The 25,786-nt window shown below is 39.1% G+C and overlaps 1 protein-coding gene across 1 annotated transcript in view; it reads left to right on the top strand.

Moving 5' to 3' along the window:
- ARID3C (AT-rich interaction domain 3C) overlaps nt 1–25,786 on the top strand; it is a 448,387-nt gene that overhangs the window by 400,632 nt on the left and 21,969 nt on the right. Inside the window, exons 5-7 of the mRNA XM_053700979.1 lie at nt 3,031–3,275; nt 7,808–8,074; nt 18,797–18,886. Coding sequence (XP_053556954.1) covers nt 3,031–3,275; nt 7,808–8,074; nt 18,797–18,886 — 602 coding nt within the window. The remainder of the gene's footprint in view (nt 1–3,030; nt 3,276–7,807; nt 8,075–18,796; nt 18,887–25,786) is intronic.

The following is a 25,786-nucleotide window of genomic DNA, read 5'->3' as shown; positions in this document are numbered from 1 at the left end:
GTGTCTATCCCAAGCTTAACCAAAGCGTGTCTATCCCAAGCTTAACCAAAGCGTGTCTATCCCAAGCTTAACCAAAGCGTGTCTATCCCAAGCTTAACCAAAGCGTGTCTATCCCAAGCTTAACCAAAGCGTGTCTATCCCAAGCTTAACCAAAGCGTGTCTATCCCAAGCTTAACCAAAGCGTGTCTATCCCAAGCTTAACCAAAGCATGGCTATCCCAAGCTTAACCAAAGTTTGTCTATTCCAAGCGTAACCAAAGCGTGTCTATCCCAAGCTTAACCAAAGCGTGTCTATCCCAGGCTTAACCAAAGCGTGTCTATCCCAAGCATAACCAAAGAGTGTCTATCCCAAGCTTAACCAAAGCGTGTCTATCCCAAGCTTAACCAAACAATGTCTATCCCAAGCATAACCAAATTGTGTCTATCCCAAGCATAACCAAAGAATGTCTATCCCAAGCTTAACCAAAGCGTGTCTATCCCAAGCTTAACCAAAGCGTGTCTATCCCAAGCTTAACCAAAGCGTGTCTATCCCAAGCTTAACCAAAGCGTGTCTATCCCAAGCATAACCAAAGCGTGTCTATCCCAACCATAACCAAAGCGTGTCTATCCCAAGCTTAACCAAAGCATGTCTATCCCAAGCTTAACCAAAGCGTGTCTATCCCAAGCGTAAACAAAGCGTGTGTATCCCAAGCTTAACCGAAGCGTGTCTATCCCAAGCTTAACCAAAACATGTCTATCCCAAGCTTAACCAAAGTGTGTCTATCCCAAGCATAACCAAAACGTGTCTATCCCAAGCTTAACCAAAGCGTGTCTATCCCAAGCATAACCAAAGCGTGTCTATCCCAAGCTTAACCAAAGTGTGTCTATCCCAAGCTTAACCAAAGCGTGTCTATCCCAAGCTTAACCAAAGCGTGTCTATCCCAAGCTTAACCAAAGCGTGTCTATCCCAAGCTTAACCAAAGCATATCTATCCCAAGCTTAACCAAAGCGTGTCTATCTCAAGCGTAACCAAAGCGTGTCTATCCCAAGCTTAACCAAAGCGTTTCTATCCCAAGTGTAACCAAAGAGTGTCTATCCCAAGCATAACCAAAGCGTGTCTATCCCAAGCGTAACCAAAGCGTTTCTATCCCAAGTGTAACCAAAGCGTGTCTATCCCAAGCATAACCAAAGCGTGTCTATCCCAAGCTTAACCAAAGCGTGTCTATCCCAAGCTTAACCAAAGTGTGTCTATCCCAAGCTTAACCAAAGTGTGTCTATCCCAAGCTTAACCAAAGCATGTCTATCCCAAGCTTAACCAAAGCGTGTCTATCCCAAGCTTAACCAAAGTGTGTCTATCCCAAGCATAACCAAAGCGTGTCTATCCCAAGCTTAACCAAAGCATGTCTATCCCAAGCTTAACCAAAGTGTGTCTATCCCAAGCTTAACCAAAGTGTGTCTATCCCAAGCTTAACCAAAGTGTGTCTATCCCAAGCTTAACCAAAGTGTGTCTATCCCAAGCTTAACCAAAGCGTGTCTATCCCAAGCTTAACCAAAGCGTGTCTATCCCAAGCTTAACCAAAGCGTGTCTATTCCAAGCGTAACCAAAGCGTGTCTATCCCAAGCTTAACCAAAGCATGTCTATCCCAGGCTTAACCAAAGCGTGTCTATCCCAAGCATAACCAAAGAGTGTCTATCCCAAGCTTAACCAAAGCGTGTCTATCCCAAGTTTAACCAAAGCATGTCTATCCCAAGCTTAACCAAACAATGTCTATCCCAAGCATAACCAAATTGTGTCTATCCCAAGCATAACCAAAGAATGTCTATCCCAAGCTTAACCAAAGCGTGTCTATCCCAAGCTTAACCAAAGCGTGTCTATCCCAAGCTTAACCAAAGCGTGTCTATCCCAAGCATAACCAAAGCGCGTCTATCCCAACCATAACCAAAGCGTGTCTATCCCAAGCTTAACCAAAGCATGTCTATCCCAAGCTTAACCAAAGCGTGTCTATCCCAAGCGTAAACAAAGCGTGTGTATCCCAAGCTTAACCGAAGCGTGTCTATCCCAAGCATAACCAAAGCGTGTCTATCCCAAGCTTAACCAAAGCGTGTCTATCCCAAGTGTAACCAAAGCGTGTCTATTCCAAGCATAACCAAAGCGTGTCTATCCCAAGCATAACCAAAGCATGTCTATCCCAAGCTTAACCAAAGCATGTCTATCCCAAGCTTAACCAAAGTGTGTCTATCCCAAGCTTAACCAAAGTGTGTCTATCCCAAGCTTAACCAAAGTGTGTCTATCCCAAGCTTAACCAAAGCGTGTCTATCCCAAGCTTAACCAAAGCGTGTCTATCCCAAGTGTAACCAAAGCTTGTCTATTCCAAGCATAACCAAAGCGTGTCTATCCCAAGCATAACCAAAGCATGTCTATCCCAAGCTTAACCAAAGCATGTCTATCCCAAGCGTAACCAAAGTGTGTCTATCCCAAGCTTAACCAAAGTGTGTCTATCCCAAGCTTAACCAAAGTGTGTCTATCCCAAGCTTAACCAAAGTGTGTCTATCCCAAGCTTAACCAAAGCATGTCTATCCCAAGCATAACCAAAGCGTGTCTATCCCAATCATAACCAAAGTATGTCTATCCCAAGCATAACCAAAGCGTGTCTATCTCAAGAGTAACCAAAGCGTGTCTATCTCAAGCGTAACCAAAGCGTGTCTATCTCAAGCGTAACCAAAGCATGTCTATCCCAAGCTTAACCAAAGCATGTCTATCCCAAGCGTAACCAAAGCGTGTCTATCTCAAGCTTAACCAAAGCATGTCTATCCCAAGCTTAACCAAAGCATGTCTATCCCAAGCTTAACCAAAGTATGTCTATCCCAAGCATAACCAAAGCGTGTCTATCCCAATCATAAACAAAGCTTGTGTATCCCAAGCATAACCAAAGCGTGTCTATCCCAAGCATATTCCAAGTGTTATCCATGCCCACCTCTGCTGGGAGGTGATATAATGTATCCACCACCCTGTGTTATAATGAGGCAACTTTGTTCATTTTCCGTGTTTCAGATATATGAAGTATCTTTATCCCTATGAATGTGAGAAGAGAGGACTAAGCTCCCCGGGAGAGCTCCAGGCAGCTATCGACAGCAACAGAAGGGAAGGCAGAAGACAGAGCTTTGGCTCCGGCCTCTTCAGTTACTCCCCTGTAGGGACCCCAAATATCCTGACCTCACCAAAGCTCGGCATGAGCCAGCTGCCAGTGTCGGCACACAACGGAGGGCACAGCAACCATATTTCCACTATCAAAAGAGGTAATTTCCACATCACTTACAAGAGGCTACTTCTTATTGTAACAGCAGCTTTTCATAATAAACCTCTGCACGCTGCTGTTATATCGGATAAATCGCGTGGGAGTTGATTGGTATTAGGGATTGGACAAGAATAAGTGAATATTTTGTCATATTTATTAAGGATAATGTACGTTTCATGTATTTGTTCTAAATGAACGTGAAATGACAGGGGAACATCCAGCAAAGAAAATGCTGCTTTAATCGAATGTAGCGTTTGATTGTCAAATATCACATTTGAATAACAAATTAACATTCAAATATTCTATATAATATAATATGCAAAACCTACATTTGATATTCAAATGTTATAATTGATATTGGATGTTAAAATTCAATATTTTACTGTTATTTTTGGTATTTGAATGTTAACATTCCGTTGGGGCATTCAATAACAGCAAGGGGAGTATTTGTTTTACAATAAGAATGGCCTCATTTGCCTATACGCTTATGTGTGACATAAGTAGTGAAAATAAACAGAACTGCTGGGGGGTTTTATGACCCAGCAACTGGGTCAAACCCCCAAAAAAGCTGACATGTAGAAAAGACCCAGAGCAATAGCAGAAGGCATCTTGGTAAACGGATTGTAACATATTGTTTGTAGTTTACTTGCCACAGACACTATTCCTGTAAATGCAGAACTGTCATTTATTTTATAACATTACTTTATAGCTGTTTCCTTGTGTTATTTTCTCTTTGCACATACACTTTCATCTGACATAGCAATATGGGCAAACAATTAAAAGCAGAATTGAATATATATCATTTCAACCATTAAAGGGACATAAAACCCCACAACACATTTTCATGATTCAGATAGAACTTCCAATGTATTTCTATTTTTACATTTCTTTTTTTAAATTGTATTCTCTATCTGAATTACATTTTGGGATTCATGTCCCTTTAAGGTTAGAGATAAAGCTAAATTATTGTCTCCTTATTTTTTCATCTGATGCGGTAAATTCATCATGTGACCTTTGGATAACTGCTGAGATACAGCGGGGTATTCTGTGCACATCCTGACGCTGATATTAGAAATTACAGCACATTACTGGGAGCAGAGACTGTAAATATTACAGGCAGCAATAGATCTGAGGGAGTTGTCTTTGTTAGCCAATGAGCAATGTGTACTTTAGTATCAGATGTGCACAATTGTTTGTTAGCTTTAATTGAAAGAGAAACAGTTTCCACTTAAAGGGGCACTGTCATGTAATTATACTCCTTAATGTGTTCCCAATTACATTTTATACCAGCATCAGAGTATTAAATGTATTGGAAATTGGTGAACAGTCACAATATTTTAGTGCAAAAAACATCAATTTTTAGAAAATAAACAAAAGACCATAATACATATTAAAATGTCATCCTTAAATTGCAACAGATTAAGGGCCAGATTATGAGTGGAGCGCAAACAGTTACACACGAGTGAAAAGGAGTTTACCGTGGGTATTTGTGTGCATCGGGTGTATTGCTTGTATTACAAGTTGAAAGTAAACGCAATCGCTTGAGTGCATTTGAAGTAAATGTGCGTGGGGATTGCTTGTCCTCAAAACTCTGGTTAACTGTAATGCAAAGCAAAAAGTGTCACAAAACACATCAAAAATACACTTAGAAGAACAGTTACACTCATAATAACACAATCTCATAAAAACTATTTAAAAAAATATTGCACAAAAAAATTATAAGGGTTTAAAGATATGAGGTCTCAAAGGCTGAAAAGGGCTTTAACATAGAGATACATACATATATTCATATAGACATATAAATACATACATATGTACACACATATATAGACATATAAACACATACATATGTACACACATATATAGACATATAAACACATACATACATATGTACACACATATATAGACATATAAACACATACATATGTACACACATATATAGACATATAAACACATACATATGTACACACATATATAGACATATAAACACATACATATGTACACACATATATAGACATATAAACACATACATACATATGTACACACATATATAGACATATAAACACATACATACATATGTACACACATATATAGACATATAAACACATACATATGTACACACATATATAGACATATAAACACATACATATGTACACACATATATAGACATATAAACACATACATATGTACACACATATATAGACATATAAACACATACATACATATGTACACACATATATAGACATATAAACACATACATACATATGTACACACATATATAGACATATAAACACATACATATGTACACACATATATAGACATATAAACACATACATATGTACACACATATATAGACATATAAACACATACATATGTACACACCTATATAGACATATAAACACATACATATGTACACACCTATATAGACATATAAACACATACATACATATGCACACACCTATATAGACATTTAAACACATACATATATACATATAGACATATAAACACATACATATGTACACACATATATAGACATATAAACACATACATATGTACACACCTATATAGACATATAAAAACATACATACATATGTACACACCTATATAGACATATAAACACATACATATATACATATAGACATATAAACACATACATATGTACACACATATATAGACATATAAACACATACATATGTACACACATATATAGACATATAAACACATACATATGTACACACCTATATAGACATATAAACACATATATATGTACACACCTATATAGACATATAAACACATACATACATATATATATATATATATATATATACACCTATATAGACATATAAACACATACATATGTACACACATATATAGACATATAAACACATACATATGTACACACATATATAGACATATAAACACATACATACATATGTACACACATATATAGACATATAAACACATACATACATATATATATACACATATATAGACATATAAACACATACATATGTACACACATATATAGACATATAAACACATACATATGTACACACATATATAGACATATAAACACATACATATGTACACACATATATAGACATATAAACACATACATATATATATATATATATATACACCTATATAGACATATAAACACATACATATGTACACACATATATAGACATATAAACACATACATATGTACACACATATATAGACATATAAACACATACATACATATGTACACACATATATAGACATATAAACACATACATATGTACACACCTATATAGACATATAAACACATACATATGTACACACATATATAGACATATAAACACATACATACACATATATACACCTATATAGACATATACACACATACATACATACACATATATACACCTATATAGACATATAAACACATACATACATATATATACACCTATATAGACATATAAACACATACATACATATGTACACACATATATAGACATATAAACACATACATACATATGTACACACATATATAGACATATAAACACATATATACATATGTACACACATATATAGACATATAAACACATACATATGTACACACCTATATAGACATATAAACACATACATACACATATATACACCTATATAGACATATAAACACATACATACATATATATATACACCTATATAGACATATAAACACATACATACATATGTAGACACATATATAGACATATAAACACATACATACATATGTACACACATATATACACATATATATAAGTGCATTGTAGCCCTTAAGAGTCAAGTAGATGAAAACATGTAAAAACATATTTATGCAATATTCATATTTAATAAAGTGTTATACTGTGCATTTACTGTGAATACTTCACATTCCAATGTTTTTCACATAGGGGAATATATTCTAAGTATTTTTAAAAATATATTCCTATATATATATATATATATATATATATATATATATATATATATATATATATATATATATATATATACCTACAGTATATATAATCATGTATATATAGGTATAGATATATATTGTACCAAAATACCATTGGATATATGTAGAAATATGTATTTATGAATAAATAGAACTTATTCTTCTAGGTGAAGAACATTGGAATGTGAATGATTCATATTTTCATGTTAGGTCAGCGCACTTGAGAATATGTGATCAGGTTTGCACTCAAGTACGTTGTTAGGTATTTTTCTCACTTTTTCGCTCCATTAACTTCTATAGGGAAATACATTATCAGATTAGCGCACAAGCAACAACTCTTTACTTTCAACTTGTAATACGAGCACTACCTGACGCGCGCACAAAGCTTACTTCTAACGGCGTCAGCGCTTGAGCGAGAGCATTAAATACCGCTCCACATTAAATCTGGCCCTAAATGATTGATATACCTTTAATATTAAATTGTTATTCTTTCATATCCAGTGCTTTATATACATATGACAATGAATAAACATCAGTTTTGTAACAATGATTATTTCCTTCTGTTGCAGAAGACAGCATGCACCACTCAGGTACCCCTCATCGCATTGCGCTCCCTGTCAGTTTGCCCGGTCATCATGCGGCTGCTGCCCAAGCTGTGGCAATGCAGGCGGCTGCCCTGGAGCAGCTGCGAGAAAAGCTGGAATCTGGCGAACCTCCGGAGAAAAAAATGGCGCTAATGTCAGAGGAGCAGCAGAGAATAATGCAGCATGCGCTACAGCAGAACCTCCTGGCTATGGCTGCACAACTACCCATGAACATCAAGATTAGCAACCGAGGTATGTAGCAGGGGCCAGCACTAAAGCCATGGCCAGTGCATGATAAATCCATCGCCAGTCTCAGGTAGCAGGGGCCAGCACTAAAGCCATGGCCAGTGCATGATAAATCCATCGCCAGTCTCAGGTAGCAGGGGTCAGCACTAAAGCCATGGCCAGTGCATGATAAATCCATAGCCAGTCTCAGGTAGCAGAGGCCAGCACTAAAGCCATGGCCAGTGCATGATAAATCCATAGCCAGTCTCAGGTAGCAGGGGTCAGCACTAAAACCATGGCCAGTGCATGATAAATCCATAACCAGTCTCAGGTAGCAGGGGCCAGCACTAAAGCCATGGCCAGTGCATGATAAATACATAGCCAGTCTCAGGTAGCAGGGGCCAGCACTAAAGCCATGGCCAGTGCATGATAAATCCATAGCCAGTCTCAGGTAGCAGGGGCCAGCACTAAAGCCATAGCCAGTGCATGATAAATCCATAGCCAGTCTCAGGTAGCAGGGGTCAGCACTAAAGCCATGGCCAGTGCATGATAAATCCATAGCCAGTCTCAGGTAGCAGGGGCCAGCACTAAAGCCATGGCCAGTGCATGATAAATCCATCGCCAGTCTCAGGTAGCAGGGGTCAGCACTAAAGCCATGGCCAGTGCATGATAAATCCATAGCCAGTCTCAGGTAGCAGGGGCCAGCACTAAAGCCATGGCCAGTGCATGATAAATCCATAGCCAGTCTCAGGTAGCAGGGGCCAGCACTAAAGCCATGGCCAGTGCATGATAAATCCATAGCCAGTTTCAGGTAGCAGGGGCCAGCACTAAAGCCATGGCCAGTGCATGATAAATCCATAGCCAGTCTCAGGTAGCAGGGGCCAGCACTAAAGCCATGGCCAGTGCATGATAAATCCATAGCCAGTCTCAGGTAGCAGGGGCCAGCACTAAAGCCATGGCCAGTGCATGATAAATCCATAGCCAGTCTCAGGACATTACACATTTAATCTCTAAGAGCATATAGTTAGTATTTATTTTATGTGGTTTTGCTGTAAAATATCGCAGAAAATAGTTCTTGTTTTACTTCCCTCTGAGAGGCTGAAGTGCTTCCATCATACGTAAGTTTAGTGAAACGTGCAACACTCTACACAGTGATTAGTTAGCTCAGACTACAGGCTCATTTACATCCACAGCCAAGGGCAAAGGCGTAATTAGAAGCCTCAGGGCCCCGGTGCAAGAATCCAAGAAGGGCCCCCCCAACTTGCAATACACACAAAACATGGAAGGGGACTGCACTCTCAAACTGGACTGGGACTGGGTACACATCCCATGACCCTGCAACATGCTCAGCCCTGGGTGCTTACTGGCACTCACAGAAAGCTATTCTGTCCCCAGAGTCAAAGGCAGTTAACCCCAGACAGGTCTGGGTGCAAGCACCATAGGGAAAATTACAAAACAAATTAATACAATACACAGAGAAAGTCCAGCACTCAATTAAAGCTCTCAGCTAAGATTAAAAGCAAAAATGGAAGGGTTAGTTACCGCATCTGGCCAAATGGGACAAGCCCAGGTAGCACGTCAAGGTCCCTTCCAAAAACCTGGGACCCTAAAACAGCCACACAATGCAAGCTCTCAATCCAACAAACTGGGAACAAGTGAAGGGTGCACAGGCTTATGTAATCACCCCAGTAATATACAAAACACGGAAGGGGACTGCACTCCTAGACCGGACCGGACACACATCCCATGACCCTGCAACATGCTCAGCACTGGGGGCTCACGAGCACCCACAGAAAGCTGTGCTGTCCCCAGAGTCACAGGTAACTAATCCTTCCATTTTTGCTTTTAATCTTAGCTGAGAGCTTGTAAGTGAGTGCTGGACTTTCTCTGTGTGTTGTGTGTGTGTGTGCATATATATATATGTATATACATACACACACATATACACACACACTGGAAAAGAATTACATTTGTTTTAAAAAAAAAAATCTGGAGAAAAATATTGCATGCTTCACATTTTTAAATCAATATTATATACATATAAATAATACAATAGATTTATATGTAACACAAGCATTGCACATCCCCCGATAAAATCTAAAATTCCTCATACTGGAAGATATTTTTATATTAGATTTTAAAACATGATTTTGCAATAATGTATACAACAAAGGAATGTGTTATTCTGCAATATATATATATATATATATATATATATATATATATATATATATATATATATATATATATATATATATATGCTATATTATACATTAGAAAATGTATATATTATATTATTTATCCCTCCTCTTAAAAAGAAAAAAAAACACTCACACAAACACATGTACACTCACACACCTCTCTCTACACTTAGGTCACCATTTATTTGTAATGCGCCAACATAACTCTCTCACTACACATAGGGTCACCATTTATTTGTAATGCGCCAACATAACTCTCACTACACATAGGGTCACCATTTATTTGTAATGCGCCATCATAACTCTCACTACACATAGGGTCACCGTTTATTTGTAATGCGCCAACATAACTCTCACTACACATAGGGTCACCATTTATTTGTAATGCGCCAACATAACTCTCACTACGCATAGGGTCACCATTTATTTGTAATGCGCCAACATAACTCTCTCACTACACATAGGGTCACCATTTATTTGTAATGCGCCATCATATCTCTCACTACACATAGGGTCACCATTTATTTGTAATGCGCCAACATAACTCTCACTACACTCAGGTCACCATTTATTTGTAATGCGCCATCATATCTCTCACTACACATAGGGTCACCATTTATTTGTAATGCGCCAACATAACTCTCACTACACTCAGGTCACCATTTATTTGTAATGCGCCATCATATCTCTCACTACACTCAGGTCACCATTTATTTGTAATGCGCCATCATATCTCTCACTACACATAGGGTCACCATTTATTTGTAATGCGCCATCATATCTCTCACTACACTCAGGTCACCATTTATTTGTAATGCGCCAACATAACTCTCTCACTACACATAAGGTCACCATTTATTTGTAATGCGCCAACATAACTCTCACTACACTCAGGTCATGATTTATTTGTAATGCGCCAACATAACTCTCTCACTACACTTAGGTCACCATTTATTTGTAATGCGCCAACATATCTCTCACTACACATAGGGTCACCATTTATTTGTAATGCGCCAACATAACTCTCACTACACTCAGGTCACCACTTATTTGTAATGCGCCAACATAACTCTCACTACACTCAGGTCATGATTTATTTGTAATGCGCCAACATAACTCTCTCACTACACTTAGGTCACCATTTATTTGTAATGCGCCAACATATCTCTCACTACACATAGGGTCACCATTTATTTGTAATGCGCCAACATAACTCTCACTACACGTAAGGTCACCATTTATTTGTAATGCGCCAACATATCTCTCACTACACTTAGGTCACCATTTATTTGTAATGCGCCAACATATCTCTCACTACACGTAAGGTCACCATTTATTTGTAATGCACCAACATATCTCTCACTACACTTAGGTCACCATTTATTTGTAATGCGCCAACATAACTCTCTCACTACACTTAGGTCACCATTTATTTGTAATGCGCCAACATAACTCTCTCACTACACTCAGGTCACCATTTATTTGTAATGCGCCAACATAACTCTCACTACACGTAAGGTCACCATTTATTTGTAATGCGCCAACATAACTCTCTCACTACACTTAGGTCACCATTTATTTGTAATGCGCCAACATAACTCTCACTACACTTAGGTCACCATTTATTTGTAATGCACCAACATAACTCTCTCACTACACATAGGGTCACCATTTATTTGTAATGCGCCAACATAACTCTCACTACACATAGGGTCACCATTTATTTGTAATGCGTCATCATAACTCTCACTACACATAGGGTCATCATTTATTTGTAATGCGCCAACATAACTCTCTCACTACACATAGGGTCACCATTTATTTGTAATGCGCCAACATAACTCTCTCACTACACTCAGGTCACCATTTATTTGTAATGCGCCAACATAACTCTCTCACTACACTCAGGTCACCATTTATTTGTAATGCGCCAACATAACTCTCTCACTACACTCAGGTCACCATTTATTTGTAATGCGCCAACATAACTCTCTCACTACACTCAGGTCACCATTTATTTGTAATGCGCCAACATAACTCTCACTACACTTAGGTCACCATTTATTTGTAATGCGCCAACATAACTCTCACTGCACATAGGGTCACCATTTATTTGTAATGCGCCAACATATCTCTCACTACGCATAGGGTCACCATTTATTTGTAATGCGCCAACATAACTCTCTCACTACACTCAGGTCACCATTTATTTGTAATGCGCCAACATAACTCTCACTACACTCAGGTCACCATTTATTTGTAATGCGCCAACATAACTCTCACTACACTCAGGTCACGATTTATTTGTAATGCGCCAACATAACTCTCTCACTACACTTAGGTCACCATTTATTTGTAATGCGCCAACATAACTCTCTCACTACACTCAGGTCACCATTTATTTGTAATGCGCCAACATAACTCTCACTACACTCAGGTCACCATTTATTTGTAATGCGCCAACATAACTCTCACTACACTCAGGTCACGATTTATTTGTAATGCGCCAACATAACTCTCTCACTACACTTAGGTCACCATTTATTTGTAATGCGCCAACATAACTCTCTCACTACACTCAGGTCACCATTTATTTGTAATGCGCTATCATATCTCTCACTACACATAGGGTCACCATTTATTTGTAATGCGTCATCATAACTCTCACTACACATAGGGTCACCATTTATTTGTAATGCGCCATCATAACTCTAACTACACTTAGGTCACCGTTTATTTGTAATGCGCCATCATATCTCTCACTACACTAAGGTCACCATTTATTTGTAATGCGCCAACATAACTCTCTCACTACACATAGGGTAACCATTTATTTGTAATGCGCCAACATAACTCTCTCACTACACATAAGGTCACCATTTATTTGTAATGCGCCAACATAACTCTCACTACACTTAGGTCACCATTTATTTGTAATGCGCCAACATAACTCTCTCACTACACATAGGGTAACCATTTATTTGTAATGCGCCAACATAACTCTCTCACTACACATAGGGTAACCATTTATTTGTAATGCGCCAACATAACTCTCTCACTACACATAGGGTCACCATTTATTTGTAATGCGCCATCATATCTCTCACTACACTCAGGTCACCATTTATTTGTAATGCTCCAACATAACTCTCTCACTACACATAGGGTCACCATTTATTTGTAATGCGCCCACATAACTCTCTCACTACACATAGGGTAACCATTTATTTGTAATGCGCCAACATAACTCTCTCACTACACATAAGGTCACCATTTATTTGTAATGCGCCAACATAACTCTCACTACACTCGGGTCACCATTTATTTGTAATGCGCCAACATAACTCTCTCACTACACTTAGGTCACCATTTATTTGTAATGCGCCAACATATCTCTCACTACACATAGGGTCACCATTTATTTGTAATGCGCCAACATATCTCTCACTACACTTAGGTCACCATTTATTTGTAATGCGCCAACATATCTCTCACTACACTTAGGTCACCATTTATTTGTAATGCGCCAACATAACTCTCTCACTACACATAGGGTCACCATTTATTTGTAATGCGCCAACATAACTCTCTCACTACACTTAGGTCACCATTTATTTGTAATGTGCCAACATAACTCTCTCACTACACATAGGGTCACCATTTATTTGTAATGCGCCAACATAACTCTCACTACACATAGGGTCACCATTTATTTGTAATGCGCCAACATAACTCTCACTACACATAGGGTCACCATTTATTTGTAATGCACCAACATAACTCTCTCACTACACATAGGGTCACCATTTATTTGTTATGCGCCAACATAACTCTCTCACTACACTCAGGTCACCATTTATTTGTAATGCGCCAACATAACTCTCTCACTACACTTAGGTCACCATTTATTTGTAATGCGCCAACATAACTCTCACTACACATAGGGTCATCATTTATTTGTAATGCGCCAACATAACTCTCACTACACATAGGGTCACCATTTATTTGTAATGCGCCAACATAACTCTCTCACTACACATAGGGTCACCATTTATTTGTTATGCGCCAACATAACTCTCTCACTACACTCAGGTCACCATTTATTTGTAATGCGCCAACATAACTCTCACTACACTTAGGTCACCATTTATTTGTAATGCGCCAACATAACTCTCACTACACATAGGGTCACCATTTATTTGTAATGCGCCAACATAACTCTCACTACACATAGGGTCACCATTTATTTGTAATGCGCCAACATATCTCTCACTACACATAGGGTCACCATTTATTTGTAATGCGTCATCATAACTCTCACTACACATAGGGTCACCATTTATTTGTAATGCGCCATCATAACTCTAACTACACTTAGGTCACCGTTTATTTGTAATGCGCCATCATATCTCTCACTACACTAAGGTCACCATTTATTTGTAATGCGCCAACATAACTCTCTCACTACACATAGGGTAACCATTTATTTGTAATGCGCCAACATAACTCTCTCACTACACATAAGGTCACCATTTATTTGTAATGCGCCAACATAACTCTCACTACACTTAGGTCACCATTTATTTGTAATGCGCCAACATAACTCTCTCACTACACATAGGGTAACCATTTATTTGTAATGCGCCAACATAACTCTCTCACTACACATAGGGTAACCATTTATTTGTAATGCGCCAACATAACTCTCTCACTACACATAGGGTCACCATTTATTTGTAATGCGCCATCATATCTCTCACTACACTCAGGTCACCATTTATTTGTAATGCTCCAACATAACTCTCTCACTACACATAGGGTCACCATTTATTTGTAATGCGCCCACATAACTCTCTCACTACACATAGGGTAACCATTTATTTGTAATGCGCCAACATAACTCTCTCACTACACATAAGGTCACCATTTATTTGTAATGCGCCAACATAACTCTCACTACACTCGGGTCACCATTTATTTGTAATGCGCCAACATAACTCTCTCACTACACTTAGGTCACCATTTATTTGTAATGCGCCAACATATCTCTCACTACACATAGGGTCACCATTTATTTGTAATGCGCCAACATATCTCTCACTACACTTAGGTCACCATTTATTTGTAATGCGCCAACATATCTCTCACTACACTTAGGTCACCATTTATTTGTAATGCGCCAACATAACTCTCTCACTACACATAGGGTCACCATTTATTTGTAATGCGCCAACATAACTCTCTCACTACACTTAGGTCACCATTTATTTGTAATGTGCCAACATAACTCTCTCACTACACATAGGGTCACCATTTATTTGTAATGCGCCAACATAACTCTCACTACACATAGGGTCACCATTTATTTGTAATGCGCCAACATAACTCTCACTACACATAGGGTCACCATTTATTTGTAATGCACCAACATAACTCTCTCACTACACATAGGGTCACCATTTATTTGTTATGCGCCAACATAACTCTCTCACTACACTCAGGTCACCATTTATTTGTAATGCGCCAACATAACTCTCTCACTACACTTAGGTCACCATTTATTTGTAATGCGCCAACATAACTCTCACTACACATAGGGTCATCATTTATTTGTAATGCGCCAACATAACTCTCACTACACATAGGGTCACCATTTATTTGTAATGCGCCAACATAACTCTCTCACTACACATAGGGTCACCATTTATTTGTTATGCGCCAACATAACTCTCTCACTACACTCAGGTCACCATTTATTTGTAATGCGCCAACATAACTCTCACTACACTTAGGTCACCATTTATTTGTAATGCGCCAACATAACTCTCACTACACATAGGGTCACCATTTATTTGTAATGCGCCAACATAACTCTCACTACACATAGGGTCACCATTTATTTGTAATGCGCCAACATATCTCTCACTACACATAGGGTCACCATTTATTTGTAATGCGCCAACATAACTCTCACTACACTTAGGTCACCATTTATTTGTAATGCGCCAACATAACTCTCTCACTACACATAGGGTCACCATTTATTTGTAATGCGCCATCATAACTCTCACTACACTTAGGTCACCATTTATTTGTAATGCGCCAACATAACTCTCACTACACATAGGGTCACCATTTATTTGTAATGCGCCAACATATCTCTCACTACACTCAGGTCACCATTTATTTCTAATGCGCCAACATAACTCTCTCACTACACTCAGGTCACCATTTATTTGTAATGCGCCAACATAACTCTCTCACTACACTCAGGTCACCATTTATTTGTAATGCGCCAACATAACTCTCACTACACATAGGGTCACCATTTATTTGTAATGCGCCAACATAACTCTCACTACACGTAAGGTCACCATTTATTTGTAATGTGCCAACATAACTCTCTCACTACACATAGGGTCACCATTTATTTGTAATGCGCCATTATAACTCTCTCACTACACATAGGGTCACCATTTATTTGTAATGCGCCAACATAACTCTCTCACTACACATAGGGTCACCATTTATTTGTAATGCGCCAACATAACTCTCTCACTACACTCAGGTCACCATTTATTAGTAATGCGCCAATATAACTCTCACTACACTTAGGTCACCATTTATTTGTAATGCGCAAACATAACTCTCACTACACGTAAGGTCACCATTTATTTGTAATGCGCCAACATTTCTCTCACTACACATAGGGTCACCATTTATTTGTAATGCGCCAACATTTCTCTCACTACACATAGGGTCACCATTTATTTGTAATGCGCCAACATAACTCTCACTACACGTATGGTCACCATTTTTTTGTAATGTGCCAACATAACTCTGTCACTACACTTAGGTCACCATTTATTTGTAATGCGCCAACATAACTCTCTCACTACACTTAGGTCACCATTTATTTGTAATGCGCCAACATAACTCTCTCACTACACTTAGGTCACCATTTATTTGTAATGCGCCAACATAACTCTCTCACTACACATAGGGTCACCAGGTGTCCGGTATTTAACCTGACAGTCCAGTATTTTAGCAGACTGTGTAGTAAAATCTATACATAAATACTGGACACGTAAACACATTTGCTATCATTTGTATTATATTGGGTACATTTAGCCCTAATCAGGTGCCACCCAGGTCCGAACCAAAAATGGGCCGGCCTCTCAGCTTACATTCCTGCTTTTCAAATAAAGATACAAAGAGATCGAAGAAAAAATGAAAATAAGAGTAAATTAGAAAGTTGCTTAAAATTTCTCTATCTGAATCATGGAAGATTTTTTTATTTTTTTATTTCATATCCCTTTAAATAAATAGAAGACAGGGATAAGCTGATTGACACATAAGGACTAAATGCCCCTTGTCCCTAAAGAACAATCTACCATGAACTTTTATACATATAGCCTCATGGGAACTGCTACTGGTAAAAGATTTTAACGCTGGGGAATTTGATTGCTTCCAACAGGTTATGGCGCTGGTTATTACCAGGTATATAGAGAGGCCGTACACCTGTTCATTTACTAGCATTTATATCATGTTTGTCAGCTGTCTTTATCTTAAGGTTTAATAGTTTTTTTATTTTATGTAAGTGGGCTTAACATATTTATATCAATCTGAGGAGCCAGCTGCAAGGAAAGATTATCTATATGTAGTGTAACCTAAAATATCTGTAGACAATGATAATATTTTAATTGCTGGAGGTTTTTAAAGTCCTGTAATATAAAATTAAAACTGGGGTTTGCAAGACTGGCACTAATTTTTATCTTATTTGGTTAAACGCACTGTAACCATTTTATTTCTATCATGCATAAGGCATAAATTGTTTAAATATGTCTTGCATGAAAAAAATGATATTCTACCTCAAGATTTCTTCAGCTCACCAGCTGTAGTTTGCTGTGATCTTGTGGGATTTCACCATAATCTTGTAAAATTTTGTAATCTTGTAGGACGCGGGAGATATAAAAAAAAGGGACCGTGCCTGAGCATGCCAAATTCACTCTCCCTTGTCATAGGACAAACATCCTGATTGGCTGCTTAAAGTCCCTTTACAATGGGGTGTGGCCATTTAGGAAATTTTGAGGTAAAATATCTTCCTATTTTACATATAAACGTTGATATTTTCTATTCAGCTTTTTACAGATAGGCTACATCACTTTCATGTGATATTAAATTTGGGTATCAGGTCACTTTAAGTAAAAGCTGTTGAAATATAATTTGTACAAGCTGCTCATTGGCTGACAGGTTCACTGCTAGTCAGGAGCAAACGGGAAAAGAAAAAGTTGTATTATTCAGCAAAGGGAAATAATTTTTTTCCAAATAAATCATTAAAACCATAATACATTGTTAAACAAAAAGGGAGAATAATTTGAATGTTACATTTAGAATGTGTGCAGGAGTGCGTTAGAGTGACACAAAATGATGCTGACCTGTTTAACACACGAATATTTATTAGACTTAGTCTACATCTAAAAGCAATAGACGTTCTCAATCAGAGCAGCTGTTCAATTCCTTTTTTTTTTCTCTCCTCTATCTCCAGATGACAGACAAGAGACAGCGATGAACCTGTCTGCTACAGGCATTAGTAGCGTCAACATGTCGATAGACATAAATGGAGTTGTCTATGCAGGTAGATATGGCGCTTCTCTCCTGGGGGGTTGTGGGAAATCCAATAAGATACAGTCAGTACAGAAGTGCTGAGCGTTTACCCTGCTTGTGACGGCTTCTCTAGAAAATCCATTGTAATGAAGTGGTGATGGCTGCTGTCAGCTTGAGGAACGTGACTCCTGGGGGAGCCGGAGACGCGCAGCTGGAGAGCGCGAACCGTAAAGACAATCAGCACACACCATGTACAGGAGGAGAGGGATTCATTGTAAATGAGTTATTTAATATCAAGCACATCACTGCAGAGCGGCAATGAAAGGGTTAATGGTATTAGTGTCTAATTCAATCACAGTACAAATGAAATGTTATAAACCAAGCTGTAGCACAAGTTATATGTCAGATTAATGAAAGCCACTTATAAAGGGGTACTAAGCTTACATTCCTGCTTTTTCAAATAAAGATAGCATGAGAAAGAAGAAAAATGTATAATAGGAGTAAATTAGAAAGTTGCTTAAAATTGCTGCTCTAACGAACCATGGAAGAAAACATTTGGGTTTAGTGTTCCTTTTAAGTCATTAGAGAAAAGACTCATGGGCCAACCAGTTTGCACATTCCCTGATCTAAAGGCTGGGTTTTTTACATACACTAATGGGACATAAACCGTTTAAAGGCACGTGAGAGCATGGCAGTTTTGAATAGAAGCACAAAAATGAGCAAAAATGCTTCTAGCAAAAGCTATGCATGTTTCAGTGAGAGCTGTTCATGGAGACTATTTACATATGTATTGTGCACTGTGTGCATCACCAATAACTTCATGCTCCGTTATCTATGACCATGGTATGCTCGTGCTCATCATCTGTCGCTGTTACGCACCCATGTCGTGTTTTAAGATGAGGACAAGGGCACTTTTAGAGCCCCCCGCTAATAAAGCACAGTGGGGTATGAGGCCCCTATTTGGAAAGAGGGGAATCTACTCTTTGTACCTGTGATTATTAGGGGATTGTCATAGAAATGGTAATCGTCTATCTAATGTACGTAATCTGGGATAAAAGGAGCTCCTGTCCCCTAAATGCAGCAAGCAGATTATTATTGCGCAATGCTGCTAGAACGCGCTTCATTATGATGTTTGGGGGATAAATATAGATTTGAGATATTTATGAAACGATGATTTAATGATTTATATAGAGCAGCCATTTTAAGCAACTTTCTACTTACTCCGATTTTCATTTTTTCTTTGTTCTCTTGCTATCTTTATTTAAAAAGCAGGAATTTAACGCTTAGGAGCCGGCTCATTTTTGGTTTAGAACCTGGGTTGCCCTTCCTTATTGGTGGCTAAATGTAGCCACCAATAAGCAAGGATTATCTAGGGTGCTGAATCTAAAATGGGCTGGCTCCAAAGCTTTAAACTATGTTACTATGTAGAACAAAGAAAAATTGAAAATCGGACTAAATAAGAAAGAAAGAATTTGGGTTTAGTTAAATTAAAAAATACTGCATAGCTAAAAAATGCTAACCATCATGTGAGCATTCAGTGAGACAATCTTTGTGCTGGTGTTGTGTATATATGTTTATTCATGTGTATTTATGTAGGGTCACTAGTTTCTACGTATGTCATTGTGACCACAGCAATCTTGTACATCAGTGTTTAAAGGGACGGTACACTGTAAAATTGTTTTTATATGAATGTATTTTCAGTGACTTGTTATACCAGCTGCAGAGTATAAAATGTATGGGAAATTGCATTTGCAGGTATATTTGTGTATATGAAGTAGCTGGTTTTGTGCTTTTAAACCACAGCCTATTACAACGGGTTGAGTTTCAGGTAATATTAGATCTCATTATGTTATCACTTTGTGTACACACACTTGCTCCCTTATCTTATATTTGTCTGGAAAACCAAAACTCAATACTGAGAGAGAACAATGGAAAATGAGCATTTTATTACTTAACTATGCTGCACCCCACTGAGAGTGTAATTTCTTCTGCCCGCTATGTTTACTTAGGTTATTCAATAGAATATACTCCAGTATAGAAACTTTCAGTATAGGTTTAGATACCACAGGCGAAAACAGCCATTTCAAATGCCAAAATAGGGGTAAAGGAGCTACTTGTAAACAATTTAATACACTCCAGCGGGTAAAATTAATCATTGGGAACAATTTAAAGGGGAGATTTTTTAGGGGGTGAATTGTCCGTTTAAGGATACACTGTTGCTGATGGGGCAAACTGCTGTTAACATCTTGGATGCTGGAGATTGCTGAAATACATGTAAACAATTACAGCCCTCTTTGGCATTGAAGGGAGTTAATTCTAAACCTTACCTAAAATATCACAAATTTCCAATTAGATATTCATCTGCAGCATATTCACATCAGGATGTTACAGGTGGTGAGATCTCAATATCCCAAGGATCTGTACCCATCCAAACATCCTCATAATCTGTACCCATCCCAATATCCTCAGGATCCGTACACATCCCAACATCCTCACAATCTGTACCCATCCCAATATCCTCAGGATCCATACCGATCCCAATATCCTCAGGATCCGTACCCATCCCAATATCCTCAGGATCCGTACCCATCCCATTATCCTCAGGATTCGTACCCATCCCATTATCCTCAGGATCCGTACCAATCTCAATATCCTCAGGATCCGTACCCATCCCATTATCCTGAGGATTTGTATCCAACCCAGTATCCTCAGTCTTACGATCTCTACCCATCTCAATATCCCCAGGATCTCTACCCATCCCAATAGCCTCAGGATCCGTACCCATCCCAACATCCTCTGGAGCCGTACCCATCCCAATATCCTCAGGATCCGTACCCATCCCAATATCCTCAGGATCCGTACCCATCCCAATATCCTCATGATCCATACACATCTCAATATCCTCACAATCTGTACCCATTCCTGTAGCCTGAGGATCTGTATCCAACCCAGTATCCTCAGTCTCAGGATCTCTACCCATCTCAATATCCTAATAATCTCTACCCATCCCAATATCCCCAGGATCTCTACCATCCTAATATCCTCAGGATCTGTACCCATCCCATTATCCTGAGGATCCGTACCCATCCCATTATCCTGAGGTTCTGTACCCATCCCAATAGCCTGATGATCTGTAACCAACCCAGTATCCTCAGTTTTAGGATCTCTACCCATCTTAATATCCTCAGGATCCGTACCCATCCCAACATCCTCAGGATCCATACCCATCCCAATATCCTCAGGATCCCTACCCATCCCAATATCCTCAGGATCCATATACATCTCAATATCCTCACAATCTGTACCCATCCCAATATCCTCAGGATCTCTACCCATCCCAATATCCTCAGAATCTTGACCGATTCGAATATTCTTAGAATCTTCACCCATTCCAATATTCTCTGAATCACTACACTCCCCAGTATCCTTAAAATCTCTACCCATCCAAATGTCCTCAGGTTTACTTCCCATCCCAATATCCTCAGGATCTTTAACCATCCCAATATCCTCAGGATCTCTACCCATCCCAATATCCTCAGGATCTCTACCCATTCCAATGTCCTCAGGATCTTTACCCATCCCAATATCCTCGGGATCTCTACCCATCCCAATATCCTCGGGATCTCGACCCATACCGATATTCCAAGGATCTCGACCCATACCGATATCCCCGGGATCTCTACCCATCTCAATATCTTAAGGATCTCTACCCATCCCAATATCCTGGAGATCAATATCCATCCCAATATTCTCAGGATCTCTACCCATCCCAATATCCTGGAGATCTCTACCCATCTCAATATCCTCAGGATCTCTACCATTCCCAATGTTCCGGGATCTCTACACATACCAATATCTTTAAGATCACTACCCATCCTCAGGATCTCTACACATCCTAATATCCTCAGGATCTGTACCCATCCCAATATCCTTTGGACCAAAGACTGAGGCGGTGACACTGGAGTGACAAAACGGCACTGTGATACCCTCCCACCAGGTCATATTTACTTATTAAGCTTTTGTGAAACCTTCACATTACACACAGCTTCACATTCCGCAGGACTGGATTGATTAACCCTTTGAGTGCTAAGCACTTTCCCACGTGGGTGCTAAGGTTTTTTAAAGTTTTTATTTTATTTTATACTTTTAAAAATATATTTCTTCTGTTATGTGCGATCAGTCCACGGGTCATCATTACTTCTGGGATATAACTCCTCCCCAACAGGAAATGCAAGAGGATTCACCCAGCAGAGCTGATATAGCTCCTCCCCTCTACGTCAGTCCCAGTCATTCTCTTGCACCCAACGACTAGATAGGATGTGTGAGAGGACTATGGTGATTATACTTAGTTTTTATGACTTCAATCAAAAGTTTGTTATTTTACAATAGCACCGGAGCGTGTTATTACTTCTCTGGCAGAGTTTGAAGAAGAATCTACCAGAGTTTTTTACTATGATTTTAACCGGAGTAGTTAAGATCATATTGCTGTTCTCGGCCATCTGAGGGAGGTAAAGGCTTCAGATCAGGGGACAGCGGGCAGATGAATCTGCATTGAGGTATGTAGCAGTTTTTATTTTCTGAATGGAATTGATGAAAAAATCCTGCTATACCGTTATAATGACATGTATGTATACACTTCAGTATTCTGGGAATGGTTTTTCACCGGAACTACTCTGTTAAAGGTCACTAATCCTTTTAATAAATATTGTCATGTTAAACGTTTTTGGTAGAATCGTTTACATTGCTGAGGTACTGAGTAAATAAATGTTTGGGCATTATTTTCCACTTGGCAGTTGTCTGCTTTAAATTGTGACAGTTTCGTTTCTCCTCACTGCTGTGTGTGAGAGGGAGGGGCCGTTTTTGGCGCTCTTTTGCTACGCATCAAAAAATTCCAGTCAGCTACTATTATATTTCCTGCATGATCCGGTTCACTGACAGATCTCAGGGGTCTTCAAACTTCTTTGAAGGGAGGTACATTCTCTCAGCAGAGCTGTGAGAATTTTTATTGACTGTGAATAAAAACGTTTACTCTATAATTTTTTATGTCAAATTTAGTTATTTACTAATGGGAACAAACCTTTGCTAAAAGTTGTGTTATTTTAAACTTGATGCTATAACTGTTTCAGTTCTTTATCTCAACTGTCATTTAATCGTTTAAGTACCTCTTCGAGGCACAGTACGTTTTTGTTAAAAAAAGATTATAACCAGGTTGCAAGTTATTGCTAGTGTGTTAAACATGTCTGACCCAGAGAATGATATCTGTGTCATTTGTTCCAATGCCAAGGTGGAGCCCAATAGAAATTTATGTACTAACTGTATTGATGCTACTTTAAATAAAAGTCAATCTGTACAATGTGAACAAATTTCACCAAACTGCGAGGGGAGAGTTATGCCGACTAACTCGCCTCACGCGGCAGTACCTGCATCTCCCGCCCGGGAGGTGCGTGATATTATGGCGCCTAATACATCTGGGCGGCCATTACAGATAACATTACATGATATGGCTACTGTTATGACTGAAGTTTTGTCTAAATTACCTGAACTAAGAGGCAAGCGTGATCACTCTGGGGTGAGAACAGAGTGCGCTGACAATACTAGGGCCATGTCTGATACTGCGTCACAGCTTGCAGAGCATGAGGACGGAGAGCTTCATTCTGTGGGTGACGGTTCTGATCCAAACAGATTGGATTCAGATATTTCAAATTTTAAATTCAAATTGGAGAACCTCCGTGCATTACTAGGGGAGGTCTTAGCAGCTCTCAATGATTGTAACACCATTGCAATACCAGAGAAAATGTGTAGGTTGGATAAATACTTTGCGGTACCGGCGAGTACTGACGTTTTTCCTATACCTAAGAGATTAACTGAAATTGTTACTAAGGAGTGGGATAGACCCGGTGTGCCGTTCTCACCCCCTCCAATATTTAGAAAGATGTTTCCAATAGACGCCACTACTCGGGACTTATGGCAAACGGTCCCTAAGGTGGAGGGAGCAGTTTCTACTTTAGCTAAGCGTACCACTATCCCGGTGGAGGATAGCTGTGCTTTTTCAGATCCAATGGATAAAAAATTAGAGGGTTACCTTAAGAAAATGTTTGTTCAACAAGGTTTTATATTGCAACCCCTTGCATGTATCGCGCCGATTACGGCTGCGGCAGCATTTTGGATTGAGTCTCTGGAAGAGAACCTTAGTTCATCTACGCTAGACGACATTATGGACAGGCTTAGAGTCCTTAAACTAGCCAATTCATTCATTTCGGAGGCCGTAGTACATTTAACCAAACTTACGGCTAAGAACTCTGGATTCGCCATACAGGCACGTAGAGCACTGTGGCTAAAATCCTGGTCAGCTGATGTTACTTCTAAGTCTAAATTACTTAATATACCTTTCAAGGGGCAGTCTTTATTTGGGCCCGGGTTGAAAGAAATTATCGCTGACATTACAGGAGGTAAGGGCCACGCCCTACCTCAAGACAAAGCCAAATCTAAGGCTAGACAGTCTAATTTTCGTCCCTTTCGGAATTTCAAACCTGGAGCAGCGTCAACCTCCACTGCACCAAAACAGGAAGGAGCTGTTGCTCGTTACAGGCAAGGCTGGAAACCTAACCAGTCCTGGAATAAGGGCAAACAGGCCAGGAAACCTGCTGCTGCCCCAAAGACAGCATGAACCGAGAGCCCCCGATCCGGGACCGGATCTAGTGGGGGGCAGACTTTCTCTCTTCGCTCAGGCCTGGGCAAGAGATGTTCAGGATCCCTGGGCGCTGGAGATCATATCTCAGGGATACCTTCTAGACTTCAAATTATCTCCCCCAAAAGGGAGATTTCATCTGTCAAGGTTGTCAACAAGCCAGATAAAGAAAGAAGCGTTTCTACGCTGTGTACAAGATCTGTTATTAATGGGAGTGATCCATCCAGTTCCGCGGTCGGAACA

The sequence above is a fragment of the Bombina bombina genome, chromosome 2, assembly GCF_027579735.1.
Source record: "Bombina bombina isolate aBomBom1 chromosome 2, aBomBom1.pri, whole genome shotgun sequence".
Taxonomy (NCBI): Eukaryota; Metazoa; Chordata; class Amphibia; order Anura; family Bombinatoridae; genus Bombina; species Bombina bombina.
This window is presented reverse-complemented; position numbering and strand designations above follow the sequence as displayed.